This window comes from Lipophrys pholis (assembly GCF_963383615.2).
Source record: "Lipophrys pholis genome assembly, chromosome: 16".
In the NCBI taxonomy this organism is placed as follows: domain Eukaryota; kingdom Metazoa; phylum Chordata; class Actinopteri; order Blenniiformes; family Blenniidae; genus Lipophrys; species Lipophrys pholis.
Window position 1 is genome coordinate 8789297 of NC_137634.1, and position 21551 is coordinate 8810847.

A 21551-nucleotide genomic window follows, 5' to 3' on the forward strand; every position below is an offset into this window, starting at 1 on the left:
TTAATATCTAACATTCCTTATTTCATGTATCCGGTCTTGATTGATAACTAACTTTCTCGCTCTTCTGTGTGGAACAATACTTAAAAGAAACACTTTATTAATCAATTTTATTCTATTCTATTCTGCAATGTCAAAAATTGTCTGAAAAATGGTGGAAAAGAAGGATGAAACCCCTGAACTCAGGTACAAAGTGTTTACCATCCTAAATTGTAATTGAAAGTTCATAAATGTGACATAACATACTGGTTTTTTTGCATGACATTTTAGAAGCTGTCGTGCGTGCGCGCGTGTGTGTGTGTGCGTGTGTGTGCGTGCGTGCGTGCGTGCGTGTGTGTGTGTGTGTGTGTGCGTGCGCGCGCTCGGGGCGGGAGCTGGAGCGCAGCTGCAGCCATGATGATGCGCTCGGCTGCGGGCGGAGTCTCGTGCTGCTGCTGCCTCAACCCCTCTCTCTCTCACTCTGCCTGGCTCGCTGTCCTGTCATCGGTCTGGGTGTGGTTTTGATTTTTTTTCTTTCTTTTTCTTTTTTCCCCCTGCCGTCAGGGGTACCGTTAGCAGGAAATCAAGCCCCAGTCCATTTTCTACTTTAAGGCGAAACAAAGAGAAAAAGGCGCACGGCCGCGGAAAGCTGCTCGCAGGCGGACACAAGGAGACGGGAAGGCGTTGTTCTGATGGGAAAAAGTTTTCTGCTGGTTCCGCTAACCGCTCGTCTGATTTAATAACTTTTATATATATTTAAACCAGAACCGGACGTTAAAGAAGGGAAAGATGCCGAAAACGGTAAGAGTGAACTCTACTTTGACGCGTATTATCTTATCTTTGTTGTTTTTTTGTGTGTTTTTTTTTTTAACTCTTTATCACATTTATTCAATTTTCAAAAAAACATTTTCACATCCACCCCCATCCAAACACTGCTGCTTACAAAGTCGCCACATATAATGCCGTTTTTAAAATCAGTCACATCCTTTAAACTCTTGTTACTTTCCGTTAGGAGGGTGCGTGCGCAGGCGCGCGCGCGCTCGCGCCTCTCGGTGTGTCTGCCCAAATTTGCGCCTTTCGTCAAAAACCATTCATTCGGGCCCTCCTGGTTGAAAGTTATCTCCGAAACACTGAACAGACCCACTTTTTTTGTCTTTTCTTTTCTGTCGGGACTCTTTTTGGAGCGGAAGTGTGGCCTGCAGTTGCGGTAGCCGCCGAGCTAGTCCTCCCTGTAGGGGCCTCCCTTTTTCCTCCAACTGTCATCCAGACCAGCTGTCTGCCCAAATCTCAGGCAAATGGAGGCAAAACTCAACAGCGAGGGAGCAGGATTTACTGTGCCACACTGCTGAGATAACAAGAGAGGGTCAAATAGTGAGCACAGAGCAGTGATTTCTCAAATGAAGAAGCTTCTCCCCCCCTCCTCCTCTTCCTCCTCCTCCTCCTCCTCCTCGGGCTTGATAGATGGGAGCTGGTACCTTGCAGCTCTGCACAAAGGAGAGAGAAGACCAGACCACACAAAGACCCGTCCTTTATCCAAACAGCCTGAGAAAAAAAAAAGCACAGCCCAGTCATTCTGCTCATGCCTTCAGCGGTGGACAGACTGGAAACTCATTCAAACCCATCCTTTTTTTTTTTCTTCTCTAGTCTCCTTGTCGTGTTGCATAGTTGAGGGAAATATTTATTATAGCATGGAAACTAGGCAATCAGTGTGCAGGCATGGCCTTAGAGTCGCTTGCAAAACGAACAGGATGCTTCTCTAAATAAGGTTTTTCCAAGTACATTTAAGATTGAATTTCAAGATTTGTTATATAAACTGAACTCGGGAGCCCTTGATAATTATTACAACTTGATCCGTCTATAATGAGGTCATTTCCATTTGCCACTGCCTATACTTCACTTTCTCATTGAAAATGGCTGGAACATTTAGTAAAGTGCAAACAGCATTACAATACGAATGGCTCCGGGTCTACCTGCTCTCTTCCTGCCGTATTGTTTCAGCTACTACTTCCTCCATATTTTTTTCCAGCTGTCAACCCGGGGAAAGGATTGTTAAGCATCCTGCCTGACATTTAAAATGTGGACTTTTAAGAGCCGTCACTAAGCTCCCCCCCCCCCCCCCCCCCCCCACAAGGAATTCCCCCCTTTATTTTACGACCATTTTAAAAATGAGCAAGAATTTGGTTTTGAGTCCGTTGTTATGTGACAAAAATGTGCATTTTCTATTTAGAGAGAAGAAAAAAAAAATTGATATTTGAGAAGAGATTTTTAAAAATAAATTTACCAGTCATAATCAAGAGAGACATTAATTTTTAATGCACCGGTCTTGGCGCCAAATGTCTGCAGACTGCATCCGGGAGCTGCAAACCTCCACATCACCAGAGCGGTGGCGCACAGTGTCTGCTGTTGCCTTCGCAGTCCCAAGCAGCTCTTCCTGCAGTCACAACCTGCTCGCCTGTACAGTGGAAAGAGCAGCCGTGCTGTAGAGACTGTCGCCTGGATACAATATAAAAAAAAAAAAAAAAAGGGAAACTCTCAGTGAGAAGGTGTCATAGTTAACGGGAAGTATCCAGGTGTCAGATAAGCAATGCAATGATGTGCTGGCGATGCCGAAAGCGATTCACTATTTTCTTGAAACACAGAAGGTGAAAGAATAATCTTTAATTGTGGAAAACATCAGGTGATCAACCAAAAAATGTCCACAGTTGAGGTGAGACAAGGCCTGGAGGCGGGGGGGGGGGGGGTTTGAAGCTCCACGGAGGGGAGGCGGTTCAACCTCCACCCCTCGGTTCAAACAGACTTTAAACACTCGGAGCTTTGCTTTCCTTTCGTTTGACTTGATTCAGCAGACGAGGCGCTTCGAAACGAGGAAGCTGTTTACACTGATTCAGCAGACGCCCCGAAACTCGCTCGGCAACCAGTGAAAGTTGCAGATTAGCAGCAAACATCCCCGAATGAGCTCGGCGGGTAAAGATTCAGGCTTTCAGAAGTACGTGTCTGGTGTCCTGGTTTTTTTCTAACCCACTTTTATTCATGCGGGGGGTTTAAGTTCTATTTGAAAAGGGGGCTAACGTTTCACCAAAAGCAGTCATTATTGAGAAACTCTGGCCTTTGCCGCACTCCCCCTGGCTGCGCTCGAGTTTCCCAAGGAAGTCATGTTATGACTCAAGGTTTCTGCACTTACATCAGTTCCTTTCTGGTAATTTCCTCGCCCGCAGCCTTATATGGACTTTCACATCACAGTCTGCCTGTTCTCCTCCCAGCTCCTGCCCGGCGTGGTCCTCACATGCCATGTTCCACTGCAGATTACTCTCTGCCTGTGTTTCCCTGCCTTTTCATCACAACCCGCATTTTATGACATCTCAAGTGTTTACTAAGCGTATTTACATCTAATCAGGAATTTTTGCCTCTTTTCTTATGAAGGAAGTGCCCTGTTGACATACATTTCCATTTAAAGTGCGCCATTGTTGTGAATCCGTTAACAAAGACTTGTTTAATGTTTAGATTACGGCTGAAATCTGGCATGAAAAAAAAAAAATTCTTTATTTTCCAGCTAACTAAGCCCGTCTCCTACTTGCAGTTACAGCAGCCTTTTGAAATCTGGGAGTGAACACAGAAAACCCAAAAAAGCACTGAAGCCGTTTAGTATCACATGAAACTGAAGTTATAACTCACCATTCAGCCCAGCGTGTAGAAACCATTACTGATGCAGTTTTCCCCTGTGAGGAGGACCAAACCTTTAACAAGTGTGGCTATGGAGACGTGGTTAATGGAAAGAGCTGGAGGTATGCAAGCAGGGGATTAAATGGGTCTGTGGAGCACATAGCAGAGCAGATTAACAGTCCGAAGAGGTGGAGGTGCTGGATGAACTACTGTAAAAAAGGAAGTTTTTTTTTTGTTGTTTGAAAGCTGTGAGAATATCACATTTCTGAGAGTGAGTACTTTTGTTTATTACTTTGTTTGGACACGTGATCTCCATTGCTGCTCTAGTTTAGAGTGTAGTTTATTATAGTAGATATAATAGTTCCAGCTGCTTTAATGGCACAAGATGTAAATTCATCTTTTGATACTATTGACACTTGTTGGACTCATAATCAGTAAGCTCATTTTAAAAGAATTATATTAACGTTACGGCGCGATCTGGCTTTGATTATTAACGCACTAAACAAGCCAGAGAACCAGTGGTTTAAATCACTGCAAGTCTTCTGGTATTGAAATCAAGGATCCAGTCTGGTGTCGTCTGTGCAAACGTTTAGCAGGTAATAGCTACATTTCAATAACAGGGACTTCAAATTAGTGCCTCATCTTTATACTTTTTTTTTTTATATCTACATGTTTATATATGTGTACGACACAAGATTTAAAACAGGTTTGACACAAAACGCTGCTAAAGGTCAAATAGTTTATAATCAGGTAATCGGGAGCGTCACTGGCCAATATGTCAATTCTGTATTAATTTAGTGATATGAAACTTCGTCGATCGAGGTGCATTATGATCACAGTTGTTTAAATATTTTATCCACATTGCTGCTAGTTATTGAAAATGTGACTATTTTCTGAAATCATCAATTTGACGTCGCAATATCAACGTCAAAGCTTCTGGTCAGTCAAACTTGTTTTTTTTCTTTTTGTTTCATTTTGTTTCAGTTTATTGTGATAATTCAAAGACTGACAAACGTATTCTCGTGGGTTTGACGTCCCCCTCCTCATCCTGTCCTCCGCCTTCTTCCTCTTTCTCGGTTTTCACTCTCAGCTGCGGTGTTTCTAAGCTGCATCGCCTCTTAACTGCAGCCTGAGCAGCACAGAAGAAATGATGAACTGTTGTTGAGACTCCAGTCTGAATGCAGACCGGCCGAGTCGGGGCTTCTGCACAGCTTGCATGTTCTCGCTATGTGTGCCTGTGATTTCTTCCTCAGTCCAACTGCAAGGTGACTGGAATGTGTGTGTGTGTTGTGGATATCTGTGACCTGTCCAGGGTGTGTCCTGCATCAGTCCCCTACAGCGGGTTAAAACCAAATAGAAGATGGATGGATGAGTGGACACACTACAGACCATCACCCACCCAGTTTTACGAGATAAAACTCCCTTCCTGTCTTGCTGTCGAGACGTTTCACATGATTTTTCTTTTATTATTGACTTCCAATGAGAACATAACAGGGCAGCTGTGCCCTGCCGATCACATGACGGCGTGAAAACGACCACATTTTCACACCGGCTCATCAATATGGTGCTGAATGTCAATCGCCTGCGCTCACGTGTTAACGTAATTGTTCCACCTGACTGGACTCACTCTTCACTGTGTAATATTGACTGAGTCATGGAGGACGGTTGATGGTCGCTGGTTTCCAGAAGGATCCAGTTGTTCCTTGTCGTCGTTGACCTTGTATTGTAATATACTAGATGGGTTCTGACACAGACGTATGATTAAGCTTTATCAGGCGATCTCCCCAGTTACTTAAGACGCACATGAAATGTCTGGCTTCTCCGGAGATAAACCGGGCTTATCAAGAACCGACGGAGATACTGCTCCGTCCCCTTGTACAGCCGTCAGTCACATACGTGTGGCCGCAGCCGGTCGACAGCGCGACTCCCCATTGTTTCCAAACTGACTCGGTGTTATCTTCTTTGTTGTGCTGGCTCGGCTTGAAAGGATCTCGGTCATGAATAGCACACCGAGATAACACCGCTGTGGGAAAATGAGGGCGGTGACTCCGACCCGCCGGGATGTCAGATGCTTCCAGTGACGTTTTATCTCCATGTCAAGTGGTCTCTGTAACGTGTCTGAGACTCAGTGTTTTAGATAAAGTCTGCTGGATTGTGTGTTCTCCTTGCGGCGCTGCCTGTGTGCATCATGTCTGTTTTGTTTGTCTCAATAGTTCTTGTCTCCTCTCCTGTGCTGGCTGTCCTTCGGGTTTCCCGATTAATGCAATGTCATGACAACCGCAGAACAAAACATTCAGGTTTTAATGATAATAGAAATGTAGCTTTTCAGTTAATTTTATCTCAAGTAAACGTGGCTGTCCAACTATCTTCATTTCTTTAGTGACACGATTGTTTTGCTTTGTAACTCAGTCACCCATCGTATGTTAGTGGATGCAGTTAATGAAACAAACATTTAGTGGCAGGAATGCAAGAAATAAGTAAGCAAGCAACAATTTAAGTATTTTGATGCCAATGATATTCAGATTGTGTTAAGATCTTCCTCACAGATCCCCTTTGTTTTAATTTGGTTTTCTACTTGATTGATCGCATTCGTCAGGGACATTGTATGATAATAGATGAAGCTCTGAACATGAGCATAACGACACTGGTAGCGCCAATTACAGCCTCAATAGCCTCTCACCATCTGCTCAGAACCATTAGTAGCACACATCAGTATAAGTAAGGACAAAGCACATGGAAAACTATAAATAAAAAATAAATAAGCCGTTTCAGGCAGCCGGTGACGTGCAGGATTCTCGAAGGAAAACCTCACTTGACGTGGGTCCTTCAACGGGCCAATAATTATCAAATACAGCAGCGTCACACATTTGCTTCATCGACTCATGTAAAGCCTGCGCCGCGTTAAAAAATGTTTTATTTCTGGAGTATTGTTGTAATGGAAAGACACTGCATGCGGGTCATAGTGTGTTAAGGCGTGTGTTTTCGAGCGTGCGCTAATAATAGTGTGTTAAGTGTTGTTGAATTCTGGCCATGTGGGGACACACCCTAACCAGGCAGAACATTTTTAAGCGAAGTTCCTTTTTTTTTTTCTTCATGTGAGATTAACTGCTCTGACTCAGGAAATGAAACCGCTCACACACACACACACACACACACCAGTGAACTGAAGTTAAATTATGCTCATCAAAGTTCATAGCGGTCAGTTTCAAGACTGCCGTGTCAGAGAGTGCGGGGTTGAGGTTTGCCGTAGGACCAGACCGGAGGTTTCACTCTTACTCTTAACTGCTGGGGATGACAGGAAATGACAGAGGGACAAGTGTCCTGAGCAGTAAATGGGGTCCTGCTGACATGGATGGGAAAGAACGCAACTCTAATCAGCCCCGCAACTGGGAAATAATGCATACCATTGTTGTTCGGGGTAGGCGTGGGCCTCTGCCTGCACAGTTATTTCCCCCCCACACACACATGCGTGCTGCTGTTTTCCCTCTAAAAGGACAGAGAAAATGAGATTCCTGCTCGCTCACTTCATGGAGTAGCATTTGGTCTCTTGGCAAACTGTGAAGCGGACCTGAAGGTTAAATAAATGTACCTAACTTTTGACACGTGACTCTGCGGAGAACAAACATTTACTATAAGAAGGAGAAGGGGCCCCATAGACGGAATTCCAAAGGAAATCGAGCCACTGGTCGCAGTCAAGATTTCACTTTGTTCCTATTCGTTTGTGCTCCGGCAGATAGTTCGGCAGCTGACACGCTGCTTAATACATTACAGGATGTAGACGACTCTCATGAGAACTCGGCGTTTAGTGTGCGGGCCTCTCGCGGAGTAGCCACCAGAGGATGTGGTTACTTCCTGTAGATAAGTTCTATACTGAGGCGCAGCGATGGCCTCGTCTATAGGCTGCATTGTGAGGCCATGAGATGAGGTCTTTCATACGTTCTGCTCATGTGAAAATATGGTAAATAACATGGTGATATGATAGTTGTTTGACTTTGTTGAGGGGAGTTACCCTATAACGGGGCATTTTGAGGGCAGTGGACACACAACTTTCCACTTCAGTGGAGTCAAAATGATCGATACCGATTATACATTTTAATATATGTATTAATCAGCTGATATACCAAACATGCATTAGACGTTTGTCAAACTTATTTTTTTTCTTGAATCTATTCTATTTATTTAGTCTGAACTAGATGTCCTTCAAATTCTGTTTCTCCCCAAGAAATCTCATGTAATTTAATATCTACAAACACTGTCAATGTCGAATTGAATTTTTTATTTTTGTTGTCCTCCTTCTCCAGATTAGTGTACGGGTCACCACCATGGACGCTGAACTGGAGTTTGCCATTCAGCCCAATACAACAGGAAAGCAGCTCTTCGATCAGGTAGGAGAAACGTCTGCTTCTGACAAAGTGTCATTGTTTTTTTGTTTAAGGTTATTTTTAAAAAGAAATTTTAAGCTTAGGCAAAATACATCTATTTCTTGGAAATCCAAAGCATGCATAATGTACACAATAAATAAAGTACGAGTATTTTTCTGGATCTATTGAGAAAACAGGAAAATTCTATTACATTTACGAAGCCCGGAAATTATCACATTTGAACATTTAGAGTTTTTAATAACATGGTTGTGAATATAGTTTGAAGTAAAGTCATTCAGAGCGTGTGAGTGTTGACTGGGCAAACACATGATGCATTTTCTTAATGTTTGAAGGTGGTGAAGACCATCGGGCTGAGAGAGGTTTGGTACTTTGGCCTCCAGTACCAGGATACAAAGGGTTTCTCCACTTGGCTGAAGCTCAATAAGAAGGTGAGCTCACAGGAGTCTGCCTCGCAGGACTCTTTGACCTTTCTTTGTCTAGACTGACCTCCGGTGTGTTAAAGTGAAGTCGTTCTACAGAGACTAACCTCTGCCCTCACCCTGTGTCGTCGGTATTTTTAGGTGACAGCACAGGATGTGAGGAAGGAAAGTCCGCTGCTGTTCAAGTTTCGTGCCAAGTTTTTCCCCGAGGACGTTTCAGAGGAGTTAATCCAGGATGCGACGCAGCGGCTGTTCTTCCTGCAGGTGAAAGAGGGAATCTTAAATGACGACATCTACTGCCCCCCGGAGACCGCCGTCCTCCTGGCTTCTTACGCCGTGCAGGCCAAGTACGCCGACTACAACAAGGAAGTGCACACGCCGGGGTACCTGAACAGTGAACACCTGCTCCCTCAGAGGTAACCCCCGCCAAAACGTCTCCCGGCAGCTCGTGGTGCTTTCAGCCAGCCGAGAGTTTCACTGACCTCCGACGCTCTGGTGTTTCGCAGAGTTCTGGATCAGCACAAACTCAACAAGGAGCAGTGGGAGGAGAGGATTCAAGTGTGGCATGAGGAACACAAGGGCATGATGAGGTGAGCACTTCTGTAAACCTGCAAAAACCAGACAGCTTGAAGAGAGAGCGCTTGACTTCAATGCTTTCTTTCACAATAAAATAAAATAAAAATAAATAAATATATTGAAGCGAAAGTGAATGTCGGTGGATTCCTGAGCAGAAAACATTAAGAACAAGTTAAATATAAGCCATAACCTTCAGCATCCTTCATTTCTAAAGAGGCCTATTATCATATGGAGACTTCAGTAAGTCGCTCTTGAGGCTTTAATTAACAACTGGTCGGTCCACAGAGAAGAGTCGATGATGGAGTATCTGAAAATCGCTCAAGACCTGGAGATGTACGGCGTCAACTACTTCAACATCAAGAATAAGAAAGGGACAGAGCTGTTCCTGGGAGTCGATGCGTTGGGACTGAACATTTATGAACAGAATGACAAGTGAGTGATTCCACAAACGTCAATTTCAGTCTGATATTTGGTTGCAGCAGCTAAAGTTTTTCGCTCCTTCCTCCACAGGATGACGCCCAAAATTGGATTTCCTTGGAGTGAAATCCGAAATATTTCCTTCAATGACAAGAAGTTTGTCATCAAACCAATTGACAAGAAGGCACCTGTATGTGAGCTCCTGGTAACATGTTGTTAAGTGTTTTTATGTGTATACCTCTGACACAAACGTTTGTTTGTTTGTTTGTTTGGCAGGACTTTGTATTCTACGCTCCGAGGCTGCGCATCAACAAGCGCATTCTGGCTCTGTGCATGGGAAACCACGAGCTCTACATGCGCCGCCGCAAACCTGACACCATTGAAGTCCAGCAGATGAAGGCTCAGGCCCGAGAGGAGAAGAATCACAAAAAGATGGAGCGGTAAGACGCACATGGAGCCGCCAGAACGCCGCGCCGATGTTTTTTTTACTTGTGCATTTGTGTGGTTCAGGGCAACAGTTGTAGTCTTTTTTTGGGGGGGGGGGGTTATAAACAATTTGTGAACTATTTGTAGTTTAATAAGTCCCCTGAGTAAAACTTGCGGATCATCTTCTGTATATTAATAACAACAAACTCATAATAATCAAATAATAACAAACTCATTTCCCTCCATTAGAGCTCTGCTGGAGAATGAAAAGAGGAAAAGAGAAGCTGCAGAGAAGGAGAAGGAAAAGATCGAGAAGGAAAAGGAGGAATTAATGGACCGGTTAAAGCAGATTGAGGAGCAGACGAGAAAAGCTCAACAAGGTGGGGAACCTGCCAGACCTCAAGAGACACTCGTCGTCTCGCCGTGATGGACTCTGACAACATTGTACCGGTGTGGTGGTTTACAGAGCTGGAGGAGCAAACACATAAAGCTCTGGAGCTGGAGCAGGAGAGGAAGCGCGCTCAGATCGAGGCCGAGCGTCTGGAGGGCGACCTGAAGAGCGCCGAGGACGCCAAGATGGCGCTGCTGCAGCAGTCAGAGAACCAGATGAAGAACCAAGAGCACCTGGTCAGTGAGCACCGGACACTTCATCTGATTATACACAGTATAGTAGCACCGTGGTGTGGCAAGTCTTCAAGATTACAGACGTCAGTTTGAATAAATAAAATGTCCTTTCAGGCTACAGAGTTGGCTGACCTCACCTCAAAGATTTCCCTGCTGGAGGACGCCAAGAAGAAGAAGGAAGACGAGGCAGTGCAGTGGCAACAGAAGGTGCATTTTTCTTTTCTAGTTGATGTCTTACTGTCGGTGAAGAAAGTGGACTGTTTGCTAAAAGAAAAGAAAAGAGAAGTGGGAAGTTCCATGTGCACACAGCCCCATTTCTTTTCCTTCCTCGTCCTTCCATTTGGTCAAAGAGAAACCACCACCACCGTCGCCACTCCGCGTGGCGAGAAGTGATGCAGAGGTCAGGTTACTCTCACATTAAATCTCTGATTCAGTTTTGGCTGTTTTTACACCAAATATTTGTACCTGTGATTATTTAGTTTCAGCTCTGAGAATTTGTTTTTGCCTCTAATCTAAAGTTAGGTTCTGCTCTAACTGTGTCTCACAGTTAAAGGACCAGGGTTTAATTATTTTTAAGTAAAATTCAGGGTTCCTGTGGTTGCTATTGCTTTATCCCACAATCTGAAGATGCTTGTTGGTTTACATGGTGAGTGAATGTCTTTGTCTGTGTTACTCTTGACGAACTGGTGGTCTCTGCAGGGTGTAGCCTGCCCCTCCCCCAATCTCAGCTGGGTTACAAACCAGCTCCATTCAACCCCTCGGCCCTAACTTCGGATACAGAAGCTCTAGAAGATGACTGAACCTTGATTTGCTCTATCGAACATTCATCTATCTTCTATACGGCTTTACTGAGCTTGAGATTGCCGGACGCTTCAGCCAATCCCAGGCGACTATGAGCAAAGGGACCCTGGCCATGTCGTGACTACACTTACCCATAAAAACAAGTTAAGACTACCTGTAACGTGCCATCAGCTGGACCGACATTTATAACAAATTTAAACTGGGCATGGCTGATATAGTTCATCACTCGAATTCTGTCGCTTCTGCCTGGTGACACAGAGAGGACAGGCATTCCTGGGCTCATTTATTGTGTGGATCTGAGGGGAGAGGGGGTTGGAAGCCCCCCTTTGCCTGCCACATGTCTTTTTTTGGTCAAAATGCGTGTGTGTGTGTGTGTGTGTGTGTGTGTGTGTGTGTGTGTGTGTGTGTGTGTGTGTGTGTGTGTGTGTGTGTGTGTGTGTGTGTGTGTGTGTGTGTGTGTGTTAGGCCAGCCCCCTTTTTTTTCGTCAGAGTGACTCATGCTGTTTGTGGCGGCGACTCCAGTCTGTGTGCAGAGGAAATCCTGTTTAACTCTTTGGAGCCATTATGATGCTCTGGCTCATAAAAGACGGCCGTGTTAACTGGTGCTTTCCATGTTGGGCATTTTGTTTGGCAAACACTCAGGCGACATTCCAGCCTCACTCATAACTGGACTTTTTTTTTTTTCTTTCTTTTTTTCCCCGGAAGCGTTCACAGAAGTATAATTCAAATGTTTCTCGGATTTCCTCGCTGTGTTTCCTTCGATAAGTGAGTGAGAGGTATAAGTGAGGAAATGAAGCGGGGAAACAAGGCCTAATACAGCTTGTAAAGGCTTCCTTTCTAAGAGTAGCATTCACACTGTGAAGCTTTAAAGCCCAAATCAGCCATGTAAATGTAGAGACCTTCACTTAACGACCGGTCGTCCGTCCCCTTCAGGCCACCACGGTGCAGGAAGACCTGGAGAAGACCAAAGAGGAGCTGAAAAACAAAGTGATGGCCGCTCACATCCAGGAGCCCCTCAACGCCGAGAACGAGCACGACGAGAACGACGAGAGCAGCGCCGAGGCGAGCGCCGAGTTCACCGCCGCCGCCACGTACAAGGACCGCAGCGAAGAGGAGAGGATGACCGAGGCCGAGAAGAACGAACGCCTGCAGAAACATCTACTTGTAAGTATCGGCGATCTCGGTGAGAAACTTTAAACTGCAACGAACTGCAACGAAGTTGACAGCTGAAGCTGAGGACTCCACTCATTTCAGTTTTGTTCAACCTTATTGATAAGTACTCTTATACACAGTCTGCTTAAACGGCAGCCAATCAATGTAGTTAAAATGCCAAGAAGCATTAATACAATTATTAGGTGCACGATACGGAACTGTATAATCAGATAATAGTTAGCAAGTAACACCCTGAAAGCTCCAGTTGGTAAATGTTTGAAAACAGAAGTGGAGTGAATGAGCAGCGGACATCGATAAAGTGAGGCCATGTTAAAGTAAACAAGAAAAAAACAAAAAGAAAGAGAGTTTGTGTGGTCTGAATCCCGTGATGATCATCTCCCCAGGCTTTAAGCTCGGAGCTGGCCAACGCCCGGGACGAGACCAAGAAGACGGTGAACGACATCATCCACGCAGAGAATATTCGCCAAGGACGAGACAAGTACAAGACCCTGAGACAGATCCGGTCAGGAAACACCAAACAGCGCATCGATGAGTTTGAATGCATGTGATTCGTGCATTCGGCAATGCAAAAAAAAGAAAGGAAAAAAAAAAAAAAAAAAAAAAGGCCCACGCCGCGGGGCCTCTCTGCCTGGACTGCAGTCCTGCCTCACTCCAGCCGTTTCTCTCTGTATCCAAATAAATCAGGTCCACGACATGACGCGTCTGCACAGGCACAGCACAATGTACAAATATGGATCTGGAAAATTCCATTTGTTATCATTCCTAACTTTGAATTTAGGCAAGTCACTGGTTGAAAAAGGGACATACTGTATTTTATTAGTGCATTCCTCACAAGGGGGTTTATGTAGCATTTTAGCAATGGGCTCGCGCCTCGTGTCCGGACAATGAGCAAGCAACTTTCATTTCTTTCTATTTAACATAATTGTGCCACGATTTCGAAGTAAAGGGCTCAGAACCCAGTTAAAATCAAACTCAAAACATATCTCTGCTGTACACATGGTCATCTATTCCTCCCTTGATGCATTTCTGTAGTTTTAAACCCGACCGCACTGTAATCGACACAAGAAAATACATTTACAGTTGACTGACGTGTGCGTGAAGGGCTCATAGAGCAGTATTATTATTATTATTATTTTTATTGTTACGATTTGAAATTTTACCGTTTTCTGTATTCAGATTCTGCCAACTGTTACAAATCATCCAGTATTTACACCCCACACACAATGTGATATTAAAAACCTTTGTCCTTAGAGTTTTCTGGTCTGGTTTGGCATTTTTCTTTCAGTACATTTGAGACTAAAAGGCCTTGGAGTCAAATCTGGTGTGACAGCACTAATGAATATATCTGTTGAACGTTCTATAGACAAGAAAAACTCCCCATCACAAGCAAAACAACAAACATACCAAGGTTTGTTTTGGTTTTTTTTTCAAAGCAGCCATTTTCAAAGTGGCTTGGTCCTCCTCTGGGGGGCGCCAGAGAGCTTCAGTGGGGCAGAAAGCAAGCAAAATGAGCATGCATTTCTTTCCTTTTTTGTTATTGAGAATAAGTTATGAAAAACATAAAAAAGTTGTGATGTAAAGAATTCATTGAAAAAAATCTTTAAATCTTTTAATCTTATGGATCCCAACACATGCTGGTAATGAATTCTGAATGTGACTCGAATGTGAGCCCCCCCCACACACACACACACACACTATGGAAACTCCTCAGTTTAACAATCTAAAAAAAGAAATGTTTTTTTTCTTGTGAAGAAGTTTGCTTTCAATCGCGTAACATCCGCCGTGTGCAAAGGGAGAGTTTTCCTTTAACGTAAATAAAAACACCGAAGACGGTTAGAATTCCAAAACCGTTTAAGATGTTTGGGTTTGAAAACTGCTGATTTCAGAGGACAAACTTCATTCAGTTCAAATAGCTGGCGAGTAGATCTCTACAGTTTAAAGGTTTTATTCATCCGCTTCTAATGTTGAATCCTGTTTCTGAGCGAGGACGAGGATGTCTTATTGTCTGAAACTGAAACGGTGCAGAAAAAGGAATTACATTGTAATCGTCACAGTTTGAGGGTTTTTTTTTTTTTTTTTTTTTTTTTTTAGATTACAATTAAGTCATCTGTAAAGATGAAAACTGTAGTTTAAGATTAAAGTTTTTGTTTTTTGTTTTTAATTCTCCTTTAAACAGTAAAGTGCATAAAATGAGCTGATTTCATTAAAGATGCTCTCGGAAAACAATCTAAATTTGCAATACATGCATTTTTGATATACTGTATTTGTTTAATTCCATTTGGTGCGTTTTGTAATGCGGATTTTTCAGATGTGAGACCATGTGAGGTTTGACAACAGAGAAACACACATTTGGGGATATTTTTGTATCATCAAAGTTTGTTGTTGTTTGTTTTTTTTCCCCAATGAGAAACAACATTTTGAAGATGATGCTTGGATCTAATTGAACACTTCACTATTGTGAGCTGATGAATTGAGCATCTCTGTCATAGGACCGGTGGGAAGGTCAGGTGTGGCTGGTCATCATTTTACATGTTATAATAAAAGAAAAATGTAAACCAGAAAACAAAACAAAACAAAAAAAAAAGGTTCTTCCTCGTGACATCGTTCCAGTTTATCTTATCAGTGAGACTTACAGAGGATTTTGCTTGTTCATAGATTTTGTTTCTAGAAATGTGTGTAAATTAGGGTTTGAAAGATTTATTTACACTATTTTACAAGTTGAAATTGTATTTTAGTGATAAGTATTTTTTTGAATGAACATTTGTACTGCAATGCATTTTCGTATACAGTATTTGCCCCCCCCCCTGCTGTGTATACTTCTTATACGGATTCCTTTCCATGATTTGGAGCGGGACATTGATAATGCTGCACAGTGTGTTGTTTTTTTTTTTCTTTTTGTCCCTGTAGCATCATGTTTCTCAGCTTAATTTGAATTGACGTTATTGTGTGGGACGAATTTATGAAAAACATTCAGCTGAGTGGATCATAATTGATGCTGTAAAAACGACAAACAGTGCCTTTTCCCCGTTTATTCATCAGATCTTGCTGCTTACAGTCTTCCTTTTACCAATAAACAAAAGTTAGATTCAAATGCTTCTCTCTTTTCTCTCTTTTCACAGCAGTTCTTGCTCAAGGAGTAAAACTTTCATGTCTCAAAAGCAGCCACCAGATGGCGCTCTGCAGACTGAGAAACAGCTATGAAAGCGTTCACTTCACATGACTGAAGATTTGGACTGAAACTGATGTTTCGCTGTTAAATTGAGTTATTTGCTTGTAAACAAATGTAGGTGGAAAATATGAATAATTTTCAGGACAGAAATGAACCTATTGGCAACAAAAAAGTAGATCTAAAGGTTCGAATATGAACTTGAATTGTGGACATGCTCAGCAGCAACTTAGAAAATGTACACCCTTGATTGCATTTTAATGACATTATTTTTACATAAATACAAGTGAAATTTAATGGAAAAAGCACTCTACTTAATTACAACTATGTATTTTTAATTTGAACATCCACCTCTACATATTTCCAGATGTTCATTACAGGTGAGCATGTTCACCATGTACGCGTTTGACTGGAATTCATTGAGCTTTTAAAACGGCACAAAACCTTGTATCTAGATAGACGTCCTTATAGAGGACACATAAAGCCACCCAACCTCCACAGAAATTCTATTTTTCCAGCCTACAGTATGCACAGACAGACTCCCACAGCTGCCGTGTTATGCTCAGAGAGTGACTCAAATGTCACACAGTCACATTCACTTTTGGAAATTCCACCGGGAGCGTCAAGGTTTTAGAGCCAAAACTTGAATATACAGCGGCCCCCGGTGACTGACAGGAGGGGAAACAATAAACTTTGATTTGCAGTTAAAATCCCTGAATGTGGGTGCAGAGTGTGGAATACGCCTCCATCTCCAGCTGAACAGAGAGAGAGAGAGAGCGAGGGGGAGAAAACACATTTCCTGAGCAACAAGCCTCCTCACTGACGTCTTATTAGTGTGCTCACATTTAAATTAAATTGCTATTCATTACATCCCTGCAGGGTGGACAACATTTCCTTACTTGTGCGAAATCATCCGCATCTTTAATCTGTCACGGGAGGAAAATGCACGTTTACCAGATAAGCTGAAGGCAATTCAGCACTGAACCTAAAAGGGAGATGTTTATCATCTCCAACTTCCCTTGTACTAGTGGTGTCGAAATGGTTCGCACTTCAAACTGCCCGTTAGAGATAAGCCGCAGTGAGTCTTCCTGTATGACCACAGCTCAGAGAATACACTCGGCGTTTCACACGGAATGAGTCAGGATCAGTGTCAGCTCGCGGGCCGTCTGGAGGAAAACTCTGAGCGCCACACGACGCTCCCGGAGTCCATCCAGGCTCCACCCTGCAGAGCAACAGACAGACTCACATTCGCACCTGAGAGCCAGTAATTAACCTCAAAAACACATTTTTGGACATGAGAGCGGAGAGAAGAGTATCCAGAGAAAAACAGAAACGCTGCCGAACACAAACCAGGAGTTTTCTTGCTTGTTCAGACACATTCTGTGCAGATTCTTTGAAGATTTCAGAGTTGAGGAACATCCGGTTTTAATGACGGAGTGTGACAAAAATCTGTCGGGCTGCATCTGATCTGATATGGACAAAATGATCACTGTGATCCAACACGTCACCCAGATAAAGAAAGAAGAGGAGGAATGAATAACGAGAGGAGGCTTCGCCGCGAAAGCAGCCTTTGGCTTTAAAATAAGCAACGGAACGGCCATAGACCCTGATGGAAAAGTATATTCACATAAAGTATGGCGGTATGGCGGTAAAACACTAAAGCAAACCGATTACACTGCCACAAATCTCACAAACTGTTATCTGGCAGAGTTAATGGTCTGGTGACTTGTGTGGCCTGAGCTTGAGAACAAGAACAAGAATTTGATCCCAATCCAGCTCTGATTACACATTTTAAACATCCTGCAGTGAAAACCGGAGGCCGCAACCACGACAGGCAGACGGTTCCTATCAGGCTTTTACTCACCTACCTGTAAATCAACCATACAGTGATGTCGTGGGGTTAGGGTGAGTTTATAACGTGAATTCCCTGTTTATACGGAGTTTTCATGTCCTTTCTCTGCATTTGTGTCTCTCTGGGTTTTCATTGAGGGACCCACATTATTACCTCTGTGAACTCGGGCGACACCCCGCCACGCAATTACAAAAAAAAAAAAAAAAAAGTTGAAGGAACCTCATAACATACTTCATGTGAAATGACTTCCTGTTCCCTGAGGATAAACGCTTTGGGTTCACTCGTCATATCGGGGTGTTTGGTGGACGAGTGTCACTCCAGCTCGCACAGTTTCAAACTTTTGTCTGATTTTATCACAAAAGTTGCATCCAGCTCTTATTTTGCTCGTTGCTTCAAGTGAAGCCGTATTCTTTGCAACTCCATCTTTCTCTTTAGCATCGACATTTCTTTCTTCCGCTGCTTACACTTAAGAATGCTTATACCTATCTTTTAAAACTTTAAACAAGATGTGTAGTCCTTAAAATCAAGACGGTTTTGGGATCCCGCCATCCATATGTAATCATTGTATTAGGCGATACATGGATCACAATACTTTTTAAAGAAATGTCAGAACCAGGACGACAGACAGAAATGCTCGCCCTCTCCATGTGACGCCTGTGGTCAGTGTCACAAGGAAGGAGCAGCCATATGGCTGAAACGATTCAAAGCATCAACACACTTCTAACACATGAGCCTTTGTTGGAGAACTATTAGAACTGCTCAGAACAGAAGTTTCAGGCCTAAAAGAAGAAGTGAAAACCTTAAATGCAATAAGTAGCCCAGAGAAAGGTTTTTTTCTGTTTTCCCCATCGCACATTTGAATCGGTCCTTCTTTTACAAGAATCATTATTTCTGCCTGAGCGATGCATGCGAGCACTTTTGCCCCGTTTGACCCGCAGTGGGTCGTCCCAGGCACAGAGCAAGTTCACGTCGGGCCTTTTTTTACCCTGAAGTTGTTTGAGCTCACCACAACCAGGCTTTTCTTGTTCTCCCACCCTGTCATTCTGCATTTGCAGCTACATTAATCCAAGCGAGCAACCCCGAGAACAACAGCCTCCTCTGTTTTGGGCACTCTGGACGGTTTTGTATACTGTGGATTCAGTGTTTAGTCACTTGGTCTCTTACATACAGTACAGTTGTGGCAGTGGAGGGAAGTCTGGCGGGTGATTCACAGAGCGTTGGTCCAGAGTAGCATGAGGAAGTTACACAGCGATGTGCAGAGCACTGACAGTTGCAAAAAAAAAAGAAAAAAAAGAAAAAGGGGGAGAAATGTGCAACTTATCTTTGCCTGGCTCTGTCTCTGCTCAGGAAGGTGAAATGACTGATGGATCACCAATACTGGGTCCAGAAAGGGCAAATCATGGAAAACAGTGATGAGATACTTTAATATTAATTTCTTTCTTTTAACAAATCACGGTAACGAAGAAGAGCTGAAGAGGAAGAGGATGCCCTCTGGATGGATCATCAGTCCATTGAAGGACTGACAGAGACGCACGATCAGACAAACAAACAAACAAACAAACAAACACAATCTAAAGTACCTTCAAACGCATACATGATTGTTTATATATTTTGGGACACACCAACACCAAATGGGAGCACATACTGAGACGGTCAAAGCAACAACACCATTCCAGACTGCAGGAATCCCTTGATTGTTCTAAACTTTGACCAAACTTCCACCTCACACGGTGCCGAGAAACAATGAACACAAGGAAAAGGCGAGCGAAACTGTTAAATATGTCTCTGCAAAACCATTATCTCCAACAACCAAAAAAAAAAAAACCAACTGTGAGGCACGAAAAGCTTCAGCAGCATTTCACAACCGTGACATGTTGACACTTTATTTCCACATATTTCCTGAGCGCGAGCTTTGCAGTTATCTTCCTTGTTTTGACTTCCTCTTTGCTGCACCGAAGCCCGGTGGTCAAACGGACCGTCTTGCTGACAGTGTCATCACTGTGAACTCCTGCGAGAAGAAAGTGGAGCTGCTCCTCGACTCATCCGCTCTCGTGCTGCCGGCAGGTATGACTTTAGATTCTCTTTTGGGTTTTTTTTTTTTTTAAACATTGCATATTAAATAAAGAAGAAAAAAAAAAAGAAAAAAGCACTCTTTGATGATCTACATATGCAGTGGCATCGTGTTCATCAATTCCACAGGTCCAGCTTGGGTGGATGAGCGATCAGGCCCCCCACTTAGTGTATTTGACAAGCTGAGTCGGACACTATCAGTATCAGTGAGTGTCAGTTTGTCAAATACCCCAAGTGAGGTGTCATTTGTCTACAGACTGAGGTCACGCCACAGAGCGCCCAGCGAACAGCACAGGTTGGTCCTGGAGACACAAAGCAGAAAGGTAACAGCCTGCAAGCACTTTCCTCTTGCAGCCACGAAGGACAATGACAAGGAAAGTAGTTCTCTGTATTCAGCGACACACGTGACGCACCGATGAGATGTCCTGTGGGAAGGTTAATGCATTTTGTAAAGTTTTCATAGAAATGTGTGTTGAGTTTGAAAAAAAAAAAATAATAATTGTTTTGGTGTTTCACGTGTAGCCAACATCTGTGTGCAGTTTGTCAAATCAAGTCCAATAAAATGTCCTGTGAATGTTTGTGCGAAGAAATCATCTGAATAAAGTCATGGAATCATCGTTATGAGTGTATTGCATTCACGACGTGGAGCCTGTCAAAGTGCCACTTGTAGTCCAACAAACTGACTTCTCTAAAAGGACACTTATCAGACGCCCGGTGTTTCCTCTTCCTGTGGGAGCTCGCTGCATCGCCGGCGCCTCAAACATTTGGCCAACGTGGCACCAAACCGGCCGACCAGAGGCGAATAAAAGTATCTCGGTGTACCTACTGGGGATATCCCAGCTTTGGTGAGGGAGGTGGACAGTGAGGCCTGAACAATAGTGATGGAGTGATGAAGGAAAGCTATTTTATTGGAAGGACTTACTTTGTTTTTGAAAACATTCATGTGGAAATTTTGCTGCCTTAGAAACGAAAGGCATTATTCCAAAATGGCCCAGAGAGAAATACTGTGACAGATATGATTTCAAATGGTTTTTTTGGTGTTTTTTTTTTTTTTTAAATTTGAATGAAAGTCAATTCAGTTGTTGCATTTTGAAATCAACAAAGTGAAAAAGAAAGCATGAGCTGCAAAACGGAACAAGATTCTGGGCATTTAAATGTCAGTCGCCCTCAGAAGCGTCATTAAATACTGCAGAACATACTTCTAAGTGTTCTTTTTAATCTTTAGAATGCTTTTGCACTCATTTATAATAATAAAATGAAGAACATGTGGGGTTGTTGTTACTCAAATAGTTTTCTAGTCCTGTTAACTTGACCTGAACTGAAATGGGACTGAAATGGTGTCTTGATACGTGTACTACTACTACGACTACTACTACTACTACTACTAATAATAATAATAATACACCAAATGAGCACCTCAGATGTTTGAGTGTCCTGTTCCTTTAGAAGGGAGCGTGCACACTGGCCCATGCTGTAATTCACTATCACCCACGGTGCACAAAATAAAGGGCCATGCTGAGAAAGTCGCATGAACTCTGCGGCAATAAAAGCTGCTTGTGTGCTGTTGTGCTTGACGTGTGCATAGAAGTTGACCAAGATTATGCGGAAAATGCACAGTTTTGTTTCATATGCACAGTCAAAAATGTCTTCAATTTTACGCAAATAAAACTCTTATTTCACTTTGTCAGGCAGCGCAGCCAAAATCTGTCACGCTCACCGATTTCCAGAACTGCTTTTTTTTTTTTTTTTTTTTGAAGGTTGTCCAAACGTCAGCTTGCTCAGTACAATGTAACCACGTCTTGTTGAGCTTTTCAAGGCTGCTGGAAATGTTCTCAAATGAACATTTGTCTGGAGCACAACTCGAGTACACGTTTAAAAGCCATCTCAATATCCCAGTGATGTGTAAAACAGTCAAATAAAAAGATCAGTTTCCCATCCAATACAGCAGCGGTTGTGTGAAGACATCCAGACTATACATAAAGGAATCCCAACTAAGTGCAATGAACATG

General features: G+C 43.1%; 1 protein-coding gene across 1 annotated transcript; it reads left to right on the forward strand.

Annotated features, from left to right (window-relative positions):
• Positions 1-400: 400 nt before the first annotated feature.
• On the forward strand, positions 401-13706 carry LOC308122215 (moesin-like). Its single transcript, XM_080483911.1, has 13 exons — positions 401-777; positions 7938-8021; positions 8351-8446; positions 8579-8853; positions 8944-9027; positions 9299-9445; positions 9524-9620; positions 9707-9870; positions 10106-10236; positions 10323-10483; positions 10595-10687; positions 12215-12445; positions 12838-13706. The coding sequence occupies exons 1-13, from the start codon at positions 766-768 to the stop codon at positions 13000-13002; spliced, it is 1740 nt and encodes a 579-aa protein (XP_080340037.1). The 5' UTR covers positions 401-765; the 3' UTR covers positions 13003-13706.
• The last annotated feature ends 7845 nt before the right edge of the window (positions 13707-21551 follow it).